Below are 15,251 nucleotides of genomic sequence, written 5' to 3'. Positions count from 1 at the left end.
GGTGGTTAGATAAGAGTGATTTTTCCTTGGGTACGTGGTGGTACGTACAATGATACAGAGGGAAATTGAGTAAGCATATAGGTACGAAAAGTGGATGATGAGATTCAAGTAACAAAAACAACATGCAAGAAAATCAAGGTAATTAATTACCTTTTCCTTTCTTGGGGTGGTGGGATCAAATATGATATAGAGGAAACCAAATTCTTTAACTTTAGGTATAAAGCCACTAGATTTTGGGGGTCGGGGGAGGAGTTTCTAGGGTTTTGCGGGGGTGGGGAAAGGGTTTTGGGGGAGGGAAGGGCTTTTCCCGATGGTTCAAGGGGAAGAGGCTGGAGAGGCGGCGAGGGGAATAATGCAAAAGTCAAATTATAAAAATTAATATCTCTAATAATTATAGACATTGTAAAATTATAAAAATTAGATATTTTATTAATAAAACATACATTAAAATGATTCAAACAAAATTACACATGAAACATGACTATGTTTCATCGTAGTATTAATCACAAAATTAGTCAATTATTGTTTGTGAATAGTGCAAAAGTCAAAATGATTTCAAGTAAAAAACCGAGGAAGTAAGAAGTACTCTATAGTATCCACTTAGGATATGGGTTGAAGACTTGAAGCCCATACCCGGATTATAAAAAATACTTCCGTAGGGTTTATTTTTATCATCTTGCTCGTTGCTCATTCTCCTGTAACACAAGTTACGAAAGCGCAAAAATGGTAAAGGGACGTCAAGGTGAGCGTGTAAGGCTGTATGTCAGAGGATCAATCCTAGGCTACAAAAGGTGAACTTTCTCACTCTTCAATTAATTCTAATTACTGGGTATTGCTTATAATCATCTTTTAAATTGTCAATTACTACAAGATGTTGAATTTCTGTATCTTCAGTTGATTCTAATTCTTTGTAAAATACTGCAAGATGTGTAATTTATGTATCTTCAATTGATTCTAATTACTGGGTATTGATTAAAATCATTTTTTTACTTTGTAACTGAAATACTACAAGATGTATAATGTCTGTATTTTCAATTGATTCTAATTAGTGGGTATTGCTTAAAATCATCTTTTACATTGTTAAATTCTAAAAGCTGCATAATTTCTGTGTCTTCAATTGATTCTAATTACTGGGCATTTCTTAAAATAATCATTGAATTTGTAAAATAATAGGTCGAAATCAAACCAGTACCCAAACACATCCTTAGTGCAGATCGAAGGAGTAAATACACAAGAAGAAGTATCATGGTATTTGGGAAAGAGGATTGCTTACATTTACAAAGCTCAAATTAAGAAGAATGGGTCCCACTATCGTTGCATTTGGGGTAAAGTTTGCAGACCTCATGGTAATACTGGTGTTGTTCGTGCTAAGTTCACTTCCAACCTTCCGCCTAAATCTATGGTATATCTCTTTTTCATTTTATTCAATTTGTTCTATTATTTTGGGTTGAATTATTGATTTTATTTTTTGAATTTTTTGATATTATTGCAGGGAGATAAGGTTAGAGTTATGATGTATCCCAGCAACATTTAATAAGGTACTGTAATTGCTAGGCATTTGTGATGTTTATTATATTGATCAGAATTTAATTAATCTTGTTGGATGATAAAAAATGTAGTTGTATTGTAGTAAAATGTTATGAAATCAAATTTACAATTGTTACTGATGTTTGGATTGTTGTGCTAAACTCCAAATTTCCTCCAATTTATAGGATTTTGGATATCAGATTTCGATCTCTCTTTCCCTCCTTTTGTTCTAGGTTAATTAAGTTTCAGTTGCTCAATTATGAGTTGTTCATAAATCAATTCTATAATCTTTGATGTCCAATTTCCTCTTGAATATTGCCTTCATTTCAGCTAACAAGCCCCAGATTATCTTGTTGATAAATAAAAGACGTTTCACACAACTTATTCACTTTTCTCGGTGCTGCAATATATTACTCCTATATGATTTACCAATTTATGTTTGTTGACATTAAGGCAAGTAAATTAGACGATAATATGATCTTTGGTGTGATTACAGCATCTAGGCTTGCTGTGTTACTTTGAGCTAGTGATTTCTAGACTAAATTCAGGTACTAACTGTATTCTAAATGTCCTCTTGCAGATCGAAGTTGCATATGCAAGATGGTGAAGTGAGGATTTATTTTACTAGAGCTGTTCAGTGTTCACTGGTGTTTCAAGCTGAGCCATTTTCGATATTATCTAGTTTGTAATAAAATAATTCTGTGTGTTGAGTAAAAAAATTTGTGTTAGGTTCTGAAACCTGAAGTTTTGTAACTAATTTTTCACTCAGTATACAAATACTACTGGTTTTGTTCAATGTTGAAGAATTATTGCTCCAAGTTAATGATGGTTGTTAATTTGTTGTTCTTAAATGCCTGATTGTTTATCTAGTGGAGGATTCAAGGAAAATTTGTGTATCACTTAGTTACCCTCTAAATTGTGTTATTGTAGTTGTGTAACTGCGGATCATCTAAATCTCAATGAATACCGGTGCAATGCTTCAGCAGGTGTCCATGATGTACATTTAGTTCTTATTGCTACTGAAGTCCCAATGCGATCTCACTGAACATAAAGTACTGCATTAATCTGATCCCTAATTGAAAAACCCAAGTCTATCGAGCACCTTAAACTCATTAGCCATTGACTCTTTGTACAATCTCATACTTTATCTACTCCCTATTTCTCATTAAGTTCATCATTTTGTTTTTTGCACTAGGTTTTGTTAAAGTCTTCCTGATTAAAGGCAATAATTTTTATTTCTAGTGCAATTTCACAAAAATTACCATATGAGAAATTTTCCCCTTTTTTACAGTATTAAATTTTTTTGAAGCGTTGATTGTTTTTTGGATATGGGTGTTGCTTCGGTTTTCATGGAGCTGAGATAATTTCTCTGCAATTGTGTGTGTTAATTATTTATATTATGGTTCTAGGAATTTATGGGTAATAATCTTTTTTTTTTTTTTTGGTAGGATTTTTATGGGGTAGATTATGGTATTTAGTTTACTGCATCAAGTGTTAGGAAATTTGAGCTAGCTAACAATGGAAACCAAGACATGTCCATAAAAGTTGGCAATAGAAATTCGAAATTTTTTAGATTAGTCTAAACATTCTCACTCTTTCCACCATATTCAACCTCATATCCAGCTCCACTGTCGGCTGGTGGAGCGCATTGGAGGACAGGAGGAAACTGAAGGAAGTTACCAAGATGGCAGATATAGGGGTGTATTTGGGTTTGAAGAGAGGAGTAGAAAATGAAGATGAACGACAAAAATGGTGGATTTGGTGAAGTCTAGGAGACTAGGAACAATGGAATAAGCAATCAAAAAGATTATTATTACTCCATATATATTTTTCCTAAAGAATTTACTTGAAATTTTTACTCTGCATAAAACCTAGAAAGAAAGAAAGAGGAAAAACATACAAAAGGTAATTATCAGAAGTTCAAAACTGCCAAGGCGTCAATTGAAATCTCACCAGTTTTCACAAAAATTATACCACAATTTTCTATTCAACATTTCAACCCAGCTCTCCTCTCAGACATCTACCATAATGCTCGACGAGAATATGATGTCAATACATCAGTAGAATGAACTACAAAGAGCTGTTGAAGCAAAAATCATATGTACTTCTTTACAACAGCATACTTGATTTAATGTTTACACATAATTTATTCCTAATCTACAATATAAACCAAAAAAACTTGACCACTTTAGCGATCACAACCTAGCAAGTTATGGTACTATTTGTTCCTTTATATATGGATCATGCTATATCATATATTGGCTTATATATACAACGGAATCCACTACTTCAGCTTAGAAATCAAAGAGCCCTTCTCTGATATCCACTACTACGAACTGACATCCAGTGTTGTAAGCATGACATTCTGCACAAGGGGAATACAATTCGACAATCAAACCCCAAAGCATAATTAAAGGTTCTTTAGTGTGTTCAGACGGAAGGATAATAAAGGGCAGGGAGGAGAGGAAGAATGCAGGATCCATTCTCTCGTGTTAAGAAAAGGATATAGAAGGGGTAGGAATAATATCACAGGAATACACTTTCCTTCCTTTTCAATACATAGTAAAACAAATCGTCTCAAGGTTTGGAAGGAAAATGCCAGCCCGTAGTATTCTCTCTCCTCCCTTCCACTCCCCATCAATATCCTGTCTTCCCCTCCACATTTTTCTCATGACACACATAGTTAGTCTAGCTCAGAATAATAGAATAACGGTATAGCCTATAAAGTCTTGCACACAGGAACACTTACATTCGGTTTTGGGATGGCACTCCCAACTTTCTGATCTTTCTGAATGTCAGCTAGAGTGTGCATAGTGACACAGAATTATATATGATGAAATGCTAAAATTGTTATACTTCTCCATAGTTGTGTCTGAAGCAGAAAGCAGCATAATAATTAGCTTTCCAAAACTTGAGAGATCAGTGTCAAGCTAATAGACATCAAACCTGCAGAAGTTCATGAGCTGCCTTATGCCCTCATTTGACATTCATTGCTGCAGCCATACTCCTTAGCTTTTGGGAAATCTCTGTAAATGATGGCCTATTGACCGGGTCAGGTGCCCAACAGCTTTCCATCAAAGACTTCCATTCAGGATCACACCAAGTTGGAATTTGGGGACGCAATGTATTGTTCACAATACCACCTGCAAGCAACATGCGGGGTTTGTCAAATTGCTACAGCTACAGTTCTCTATTGTTGTTCAGACACTCGTACATTCCCAATCAAATCAAACCAAAGTCTAAGTGCATATACTTTAAAAACCTTAAGTAATAAAACAAAAAATTATGAGCCCTCTATCTTCAGACATCAGTCCTCCAAGTAAAACAGTGGCAACATATCAAGATGCCTCAAGGACTCAAGGTATACAGAGCTCCCTGAGCCTGGTGATCAAGATGCCTAATGGTGACGAAAGGAATGCCAAGGGATTTTGAAAATATAATAAAGGTTGATACTGCGTTTAAATAACATATTTAGAAAAAAAAAAAGTGTGGGAGAGAAGAAAAAGTAAGGACAGGGAGCTGGCAGCCATTTCTTTCCAGGTCTAGAAGGATTTGATGAATTATTATATCAATAAAAGAAGGATACGTAAAACCTCCCAAATTCTTTTCCATTAGAACAAGGGAAAATGGATCCCTCACTCTCCCTGCCTTTCCTCCTGAACCCCAACTCTTCTCCACTCTCAAAACACCTAACTTCTTTTCCATCACTCTTAATTCTTTTGTACAAAAGAAAAATCCTCTCAGCCTTTAGTTAAAAATATATACTTCGTATATATATATATATATATATATATATATATATATATATATATATATATATATATATATATATATATATATATATATATTAAAGAATACATATACATGTGATGAGTTTGTGTGCTTTGTTGTTGGACTATTGGCAACTATAAAATCTGATAGAAAGGAAATATACAGAGAGAAGACTATGGTCACTGTATAACTGTAATAGAATGATCTAAGGAGGTGTAATGGGTATTCTAGTAGTAACATTAGTTTACAAGGTTAAAAGTCCATAGTATAGATAGAGAGGGAGTAGAAAGAAAATAGTGGGCGGATATTAGTATTGGAAAACCTAGAGAGTTATGGCCTCAAGCCTTTATTTGAGAGTGATAGGCTGATAGCCTACAATAATCTTATCCTTTGTAAACCTTGCTATTTTCAATCAATATTCAAGCTTTAATATCTAATTGTTGCATTATTGAAATCCAAAATATAGACCAAAAAATTAGTTCATTACAATAACTTACCTCCCGTATTATAGATGAGCTACAGATCAAAAAATTACCCAAGCTTAAAAAAAAAGTAACTATATACACTTTAAGTAAGGGAGTTAACAGGTTCTTCAAGTGGATGCTGAACAAACTTGGTTCATGACAGAATTATACGGGACTACAAGAGCACTCTTATGCCAAAGTAGGGTCATCCTTTCACTAGAGATCAGGAAACACAAAACTGCTAGGGAAAAAGCTATGGTAATCTCATATGTTGGTATAGCTATTCTGCGTACTTCAATAAACCCATACAAAAACAATTCTCGGCTAGTAAAGGCAAGAATTTTGCCTTTCAAAGAAGGAAAATAATGAATAGAGTTATACAGAATAAGAATATCTCTCGTAATCCTACAGTCTGAAAAAGGAACCCTGATCCTATCAACCAAGCAGCAGAAGAAAGCCTCCTTTTCATCTAAGTGAAAATGACAAAAAATCAGTAAATGAATTTGAATAAACCATAATAAAATTTTGAGTTTTATCATTCTAAAGAATTATTTAATCAGTTTTTTTGCGAGGTAAGAGGTAACCATTGGCATTGACCATAATGGACTTGTCTTATATGTGTTCTACATATTCCAAACTCAGAGTACAATCATCATTATAATTCTGCACGAATTAATGATATTACCACCTTAAAATCATCATTCTTCTTGTCACTTAAACTTACATCAGAATACAAATAAGCACTCACAGGCGTCACAGCACCATAGATACGAGTTTCAAATTTATATCAAAAGGAAGCGGACTGAAAAATTAACAATCGTCGTAGTAAAGCACTTAGAGCGTCTACAAGATTCACGTACCAATTATTGAGGCACAATGCATATCTGAATAAGGTTCCTCTCCAGTGAGCAACTCCCACATTACGATCCCAAATGAGTACACATCAATCTACATCACATAAGTGTAAGGTTAATATCAAGGAGAGGAATAAACAGGGAATAATTCCAACACTCACCTTTTCAGTCACCATGTTACTCTTTCCACTGAGAAGCTCTGGGGCCATCCAGGGTAAAGTTCCACGAACACCACCTGACACCAATGTATGTTGCTTCACCTTTGACAAGCCCAGATCACCAATCTAGGACACGAAAAATAAGGTCAAATGCTACTCTACTCATCTTTGATATAATGCACACTTGGTGCAATACAATCTTTGTTATTTCCTGATTACTAAAAATGACAAACTAATGTATTAGCACCAAAAAAGCCAAAGTAGTTCACTGCCTTTAACGAGTTTCACCCAGTAATGGCTAATTATTTGATATTAGTTTGTTTTATATAAAGAAAATTCTTAAGAAGAATTGATGATAGAAAATTGCAGAAGGGAGGAAGAACCAGGGGCCTTATCTGTAAACTAATACACCAATAAAAACATGTAAAGCAAGTAAAAACTTTGATTTAAACAACATTTTGGATAAACCCCAGAAACATGAACTTTGAGAGGCAGGGAAAGCCAATAAATTAAAAGTACAATGTAACAAACATATCATTAAAAAAATATATACGTAGTATATTTATTTTTTAAATAAAAAAAAACGGCACAGAAAAATTACAATGTTCTTCAGCATCTCTTGTTAAAATGTGTTCAGATGCAGGCTGCTAAGCCGGGGCAAAGGCCCAGCTTCAATTCACAGCCATCTTTTAATACAATCCGGTCCCCATAAATCGTATATTACTATATACTGTATATCCCCTAAATTCCTGGGTTTGAAGGTAGGTCCTATAAAATTCAGCTATGAACACATCACCATAAATACAAGGTGCAATGATTATACAAATTAAAGAGCTTCCACATCAACTAGCGGATCACAGCAAATAGTTAATATATTTTCATTTTTCTCTTACTAGCAAATCACATCAACTAGTTAATGTAAAGTCACCACATCAGATCATGTACGAACTCAGGTAGGCATGAAATAGAGATGAAGGGAATCAAATGTCATGATAAAAAATTCACAATTAAATGCTTGAGGCATCACAGCAATATAAAATTAAAAAAACTATAGAGACACGGCCAGACCACACATAGCAGGCAAATAAGAAAATCAAAGTATAACTCTCTCTGGAAACCTCATTAGATGAGCATTAATCATCAAGATACACAAGAAGCACATACCTTACACACTGGTCGATGAGGATCCCTCATGTTGACCAGAAGATTTTCACATTTCAAATCAAAATGCACTATGTTCTTCCCATGCAAATATTCCATTCCAAAAGCAGCATCCATAGCTATGATTAACCTTTTACGGCGATCAATTGTTCTGTATAGAAAAGGAAATTTTACTTAATAATTACTGAAAAATAATAAAAAATAAAAATTCAATATTTCTCCTTCCTTATCCAAAGAGTGCGAAGATTGTAAAAGTGCAATCTACACACTTCACAACAACCAGCTCAATAAATTCACTATTGTACATCAGTAGTCATTAGTTGCCAATACCTGTCCTTCTTTTGCAAGTACTGTTTCAATGATCCATTAATCATGAATTCAGTGACAGTTGCTAATGTCCCATCAGGGCCATCACGTACTATACCATAAAAGGAAACTACATTCGGATGATGCAACGAACTCAATAGGAAAGCCTCCTTCCAAAAGTCCGCGATCTATATTAAAATCATTAATTAAGTCATCAGTTTCTTAGATAGCTCAATTTTATATAAAGTGCAAATATACTTATAGTCATAATGTGCAGGCCAGCTATAAGCAAACTAAATAGTCAAACATGCTCACACATATAAAATAAAATAACTAAACAAAATAAAAATAACTAAATAAAAAGGAAGAGGGGTTTTATTTAAGAGGCCAAAATACATTATCTTCTAGCGTTTGACCATTGATTTGTTACTCCATTTAGGGGAAAAAAAAATGTACACATGGACATATGGTAACAAATTGTCGATAAAATGTGTTTTAAGAAAATACTCACACAAATGCAGTTATATAATCTTTTACATAATACTTCCTTCGTTTCACTAAATTTGCAACCCTTCCTTTTTTGACAACTTTCCACGCCTAATTTATTCATAGTTGGCACACTATTTTATTTTCTCCCATCCTCTTTATCTTCCTTAAATATTCTTTTTACTTTTAATTTTTTTGCACTTTCTCTCCTCTTACATTAAATAATGTGTCCAATTCAAGTGACGCAATTTTAGAGAAACAGATGAAGTATAATCAATCAAAGAAACAATTCCAAAGTATGACTTGCAACAATCCATGTAAGTTAATTTTTGGGGGATGAAGGAATAATTAATTGCCTTTACGTGATTGTACAAAAGAAATTTTTGTTAAAACATTCACATAAGGTATAGCCGAAGGCAGTGAGGCAGGGGACGAATATTAAATCCCCGAGAATCACTCAATATGAAAACCAATCACCCAACATCTAGTAGGGTTTAATAAAAATTTGTATATTTTTTTCCCTGTTTTTTTTTTTTTTTTTTTTTTTTTTTTTTTTTTTTTGGGAAGTGCCCATTAAAAATAAAAAAGACTAAGATGGTAATAGTAACCAAAGTTAGAATGAATAAAAGAGTGCCAAAGTAAGAGCAATTTTTATTTCTTTCAAAAACAAGGAAATGGAAATTTAGAGAGCTGTTAAGATAAAATTTAAAGACAAGTACTAAGGGTAGTAATAAAGAAAATCACAATAGTTACACTAATATGGTGTTTCACATTACCTTTTGCAGATTTCAAGCAATATATTAGGCACATCCTCCGCATAATATTAAAGAAAGCTATTACTCACTTTTCAATGTTTAATCCTTGTTGCTAAGTTTATAGCTAAAATTTTATTTATTATACCTAAAAAAAGAAAGCTATACATTCTCAGTAAATCAAGCACACCCATAGTCTAGATTAATGTTTCAGATTCACTGATCTGATTCATTCATTACTGTTTCTGTCCAAATGGGCATCACAATATAAAAGGGCCATGGAGAGCAAAATTTATCACCACGTCATGTAAAATAAAATAATTCAGATTTGTAAATTCTGAAATGAAAATAACATACAAGACGTTCTCTTTCAGAAGGTCTTCCAGCAAAGCAACTAGCTTTGATTCTTTTTATAGCTACATCAGAACCCTTCCACTTCCCATGGAAAACAGCACCATACGTACCAGAACCAAGCATACGAATCTCTTCAAGATCATCATTGAATATTATCTGAATCAACAAAAGTGAGGAGTTATATGCTAGTCGTGAATTGAACTTCACAATCAGTAATTACAGAAACAAAAGCAAAAAAAAACGCATTCCATAAAATGTCTTTCGAATCTAATGATTGCAAATAAGTAATAGCATGTTTAAAAGAAAAAAAATGTAAGAATGAAAACAACCAAAGTCCTGAACTCAACCAAGACATTCAATAATAACGTCTTTCACCCTAAACAAATGACACAGGCGAAAGCACATTGCCTGGACGGTCTCTTACTCTGCTGGCAGGACTGATGCTTGAAGGTCTCTATTGCTATTTTTCTCAATATGAAAGAGAATTTGTAAAAACAGAAGTAAAAGACATGGGGCTAAAAAGAAAGCACCTGAAGTCCTTTAGCAAGAGCTTCATCTTCAGCCTTTGTGTGCTCAATCTTAGATGTATCAATGTTATCGTCAGAGTCACGCTCAGAATTACCTTCAACATCCTATTAAACAGCTCGTAAGTTCATCATAGAAGCGATTGAATTAAGAAAACTTCCACATAGATGGGATTAAAACAAAATCAAGTCAGTCAAACACTGACCGGTGATCCTGTTTCATCAATGTTAGCAACTCTTGCAGGATTGCCATCTTCCTGAGCTCTGGCTTTCACCCTTTCAACACTTTCCAGTTTAGCTTTCTTGGCAGAAGCTACCAATTCAGGCAAGAAACTCAAGTCTGCCTGTGGGCAAGTATTGGTTTCTCCCAGTTCAATACCATACTTAATATCTTCACCACAGTTATTTAGCTTCATAGTATTAAGTGAAGCCACATTGCAATTATTCTCTGCATTATTATTTTCTTGAGTACAGATGAAACCATTTATATCTGGGCGCTCAGCTTTTCTCAAGTGAGTAGTTCCATTGGATTCATGATGAATGTTTCTTTCATCTAACCTGACCACAGCATTACTAGCATCTATTCTTTGTACAGGAGTATGATCTCTAGCTCCAGAAGAAAGCATATTATCATTCATTATAGTTGAAGGTCTCAGAGATTCAATGGGAGGAATATTACCGATATTAGGTGTGTTTCTTAAAGGATCTTGAGGATATGTTGGGTGAATTTCCTGCAAAGGAGCACCAGCACTCAATTTTGAAAAATGGCCATAAGGACTTTCTGGTGTAGCGGATCCTTCAACTCCTAACCTACTCCGGGAAGATTCACCCCAAGGACTTTGATCGACTCCAACAAAGAATCTGGGACTGGCATCAACATTGGCCCTGGGAACTGATGGGCTAGGCATACCGTTTCTCAGCTGAAGATTAGAAGGATCGTACACTGGAGGCACATGCATCGGGGTTGAGACATTCCTCCACATAGCCTGTGCAGACGGATGGCCATGTAATACTTGGTGAGGAATATCTGTGCCATAAGAGTATGGCAAGTTTGTAGCATGGACACCTCGTTCCTCTAAAGGAACGTGAGCTTGTGAACCAGCAGCAACAGCTTGGCCGTGGAAAACCTCACCTCCCAATTCAGCACCAGGTCGGGTGTAGCAAGAATCTTCAAGAGGGGCATAAGGTGGTGACACAAGTTGCCCCTCAGGTAATTTGTTCGGTCTCATAGTGATGTTTGCACCAGAACCATCTAAGTTATAATGTTCACCCATCCTTCCAACTCCAGCTATACTATGCTGCAACTTTGGATCCGTGTTCAACATAACAGGTTCCCTCTTTGGAAAGCATTCAACACACTGATTTGCAACATGAGGGTATCCATTTGCAACAGCCGACTGTTCCACATGACCCTGACCTTCAGGCCTCCAGTGATAGTCAGAAGCAGCTGGATTCCTTTGAAAAGTCATTTTGCAATTCTCACAGACGCTTGGTCTGTCCAGAACACTATGCTCATTAAGTATATTGCCAGGGAACCCACCTCTATCAACAGGCATACCTCCAGGGGGCATCCAGGGGGCATTGTCAGAGTATTGCTGTTGAGGATCAAATGGGATTTGACCATTTCCTTGTTGAAGAGAAGATTCGTCTGGCATCCTATCCCCACATTTATCAGGCACTTCTTGAAATGGCATACGATAACGAGCAGATGACGGTGAAGATGGATACTCAGTATAAGTGCGTGTATCATGAGGTCCCCCACATCTTGGGGAATAGAAAGCCGGACTCCACGGAGTTTGAGTTTCCTCATTATACCGTTGTGCAGCATGACCCAAATGTTGCCCTGAACCCATACTAGGAATAGCAAGCTTCCTTAAATTATACTGTGGCATACCCATCTCAAAATTCCTCTGATTATGCACACTCCCCTCGAGATTCATCGAACTAAACATCTGATCAGCAATATGCACCTCATCAACAGGAGTCATTACCGGGGAATCATTAAACTGTTGTAGTCTCCTACACTCAGGGGACTCACACAGGCTATTCAAAGCATCCACATACCGCCTCTCCGTATCCCTGTCATCCCCATCCATAAAATGCAACGACGAATCCTGCTCCGGATGAGAAAACAAAAAAATCCTAAGCCTGGTAAAGCCGTCCCCAGACCCTAACTTATCATACTCCTCCATCATATTAGTAACATCATCATCATTAACAACCGAAACAAGTGCATCTAGATCCTCCTCGGGTTGCTGATACTTAAAAATCGCGGTCACCTCGTACAACTCCCTCATCTTCCCCATCAATTCCTCATATCTAATATCCCTCGGTACACTCACAATCCTTGTTTCTCCCCCAACATACCTAAGCTTCCCATCTTGAGGTCGCGGCAATATACTCCCCCCAAAACTACACAAAAACTTAACCCTAGATGCCGAAGATTCATCATTCATATTCAAATTCATATTCATATTCAAATTATTATAACTATTACTGCCAATAATACTACTATTATTCTCCATTGCAACAAAAACAGCCTGATTTTGCAGCTGATTATTATTATTAATAATATTATCAGATTCAATTAATAAAAACTCTTCCCCCAAACATTCAACCTCTTTATTATTACACATTAGTTTCATACAATTCCCAGATTTTCACCATTGAACTCAACACAACCAAAATCACTCTAATTTTACACAATAATCTTACAATTGAACCAGATATTTCAAAAATCAAATTACCTGACAAGTGGAAACTCGATTGAAACCCTAAAAACGACGATTTATTTCGTTTTCTTTTCAAGAATCAAATTATCGTCATCGTCATAATCATCATCAAAATCAAATCAAAATTAATAAAAATTTCGACTCAGAGAAGATGAAAATGAAGAAAATTGCAGAAAATTATGGTGATGATGATGATGATAGAGGTGTTGATTGGAGGAGAGAGAAATGACCGCCATAGCTTCGCTCCTTCGTTCGTCGCTTATGGTGGTTTTTTTTTTATTTTTTATTTTTTTATTTTCATTTTTAATATTTTATTTATTTTATTTTATTTTTGATTTTATTTTGTTGTGCGATGAATGAAGCTCTGAGGAGATGCGATGCTTTTGTGCCAGGTGGGGACACACGTGGCACTTCCTGGTTTACTGGAACCTTTTAGTACGTTTTTTGAACTTTTGTAGAGGCGTTTAAATAGCGTGTGATTCACGTGATCTGTGATTGGGTTATTGGCGCGTGGAATTTGAGATTTTTTTTAAAAAATGAATTGAATTTTTTGAGTTTGCGTCATCAGTTACAAGTAGTAGTCACCACTAAAAAATGTTTGATTGTTAATTTGTTGTGCAATTGAGAATGAATTTGGACCATAACGATTTTGGTTGAATTTTGTTTTTAGAAACTTGATAAGCGTAAATGCCCAACATAGGGATGGACAATTTGGGTAAAGGATATTCCTTTTTGGTCCCTTGGTTCAGTTTCTCGGGCGGCGTTCCTATTTGGCATGTAGTACATAGTTTAAGAAAAAAAATTAGTTTTTAACCCGGATAATGTCCTAAATCGTTGTAGTACGTAGTAAGACTGGAATTGCTATTAAGTATTACAATGAAATTCTAAATGATTTAGGGCATGTTCTCTTCAGCTTAATTTCACTTCAGTTCAGTTTAGCTCCAATCAGTTCTATTCAGTTATAAATTTTCTTCTCTCATAAAAAAATTCATTTCAACTCTATTCATTTCAGTTCAGTTCAGCTCCAATCAGTTCAGCTCAATTCAGTAAATTAGAACAGATCCTTAGAGACGTAATGACAACATACTATAATAAGACTGGAATTGCTATTAAGTACAAGGTATTTGAAAACAAAATTACATGAAATAAAATATACAGAGTAACATGTATATATTATAGAGAAAACCGATGATGAATAAGCGCAATAACACTATGTGTATAATAAGGAAAATATCATTAGGAAGCCCTCTCACGAAAAGGAATTTTATTCTAGATCCGCCACTATCTTCACCAAACCATGGTTCAGTGTGGCTAGTCGTAAACAGATAAAACATTGTGTTTGGCTATCAAATCAAACAAAATACACTACTGCCAAATTAAACAACTCCCCAAATTTTCGCCAATTATTGGTATGTACCTGTGCGATTTAAAACCTTACATACCAAAATACCATTAATTGAAAATATATATCGTAACCATCAGATAGTGCAATAATGGTATTATAATAGCTTTCAATGGTATGCACATGCATGATATTTTTCTAGTAGTACAAAGAGAGTTTTATTGATTACTAGGTTAGGTCCCGTGCCATGCACGGTAACTTTTAGTAATTGTTTCGTATTAACAGTACGTTTAATTATACAATATAAATTTGTCTATAATATTATGATTTATGAAAGAGTACGTTAGCCAATATTTTTTTAATTTTTGCTCATTTTAACTCTTAAATGAGAAGAAAAAAATATATTAAATAAGCAAAAAAAACTACCTTGGGTACACCCGTACACCTACTTCTATGTGAACCCGGGTATATATAAATTATAAAAGGTGAACGATGATTGGGGCATTTAAAACTACACATTTGTTAATGTGCATATTTTTTTTATATACTCGATTTCACTTACAAATTGTATTGGTATCATTTGGATAAAAAACATTGGACATTACACCATGTATGTCTCAAATTATGTGAAGAATGTTACTTTTTTTTAATGCTTAAATTTATAGTAGTTATATTTTTAATTTTTTGTGGAAGGATAAATCAAATATTTTATTTTAAATAATTTTTAATATTTGATATTCGAACTACTGAGCTTCTAATATGTAATTAAGTAAAATTAATAAAAAAAATAGAATTCTTGTAATATATGACACAAATTCTA

At 34.7% G+C, this 15,251-nt stretch overlaps 2 protein-coding genes across 3 annotated transcripts; one reads left to right on the top strand and one right to left on the bottom strand.

The window, feature by feature from the left end:
• Nucleotides 1-648: 648 nt before the first annotated feature.
• Nucleotides 649-2,350, top strand: LOC145611443 (large ribosomal subunit protein eL33y-like). Its single transcript, XM_081666774.1, has 4 exons — nt 649-791; nt 1,174-1,402; nt 1,493-1,538; nt 2,108-2,350. The coding sequence occupies exons 1-3, from the start codon at nt 724-726 to the stop codon at nt 1,532-1,534; spliced, it is 339 nt and encodes a 112-aa protein (XP_081522900.1). The 5' UTR covers nt 649-723; the 3' UTR covers nt 1,535-1,538; nt 2,108-2,350.
• Nucleotides 2,351-3,610: 1,260 nt separating this feature from the next.
• Nucleotides 3,611-13,430, bottom strand: LOC145610338 (RAF-like serine/threonine-protein kinase 20). Of its 2 annotated transcripts, XM_081665668.1 has the most exons (10): nt 10,564-13,430; nt 10,364-10,465; nt 9,837-9,989; nt 8,266-8,429; nt 7,939-8,086; nt 6,778-6,900; nt 6,623-6,710; nt 4,474-4,670; nt 4,277-4,399; nt 3,611-3,892 (listed from the first exon to the last, which is right to left on the bottom strand). In XM_081665668.1, the coding sequence occupies exons 1-8, from the start codon at nt 13,000-13,002 to the stop codon at nt 4,504-4,506; spliced, it is 3,384 nt and encodes a 1,127-aa protein (XP_081521794.1). In that variant the 5' UTR covers nt 13,003-13,430; the 3' UTR covers nt 3,611-3,892; nt 4,277-4,399; nt 4,474-4,503. The 2 variants fall into 2 exon arrangements, with proteins under 2 accessions (XP_081521794.1, XP_081521793.1); XM_081665667.1 differs by having other exon boundaries at nt 4,277-4,670.
• Nucleotides 13,431-15,251: the final 1,821 nt, after the last annotated feature.

The sequence above is a fragment of the Chenopodium album genome, chromosome 24 (assembly GCF_948465745.1).
Source record: "Chenopodium album chromosome 24, dcCheAlbu1.1, whole genome shotgun sequence".
NCBI lineage: Eukaryota > Viridiplantae > Streptophyta > Magnoliopsida > Caryophyllales > Amaranthaceae > Chenopodium > Chenopodium album.
This window is presented reverse-complemented; position numbering and strand designations above follow the sequence as displayed.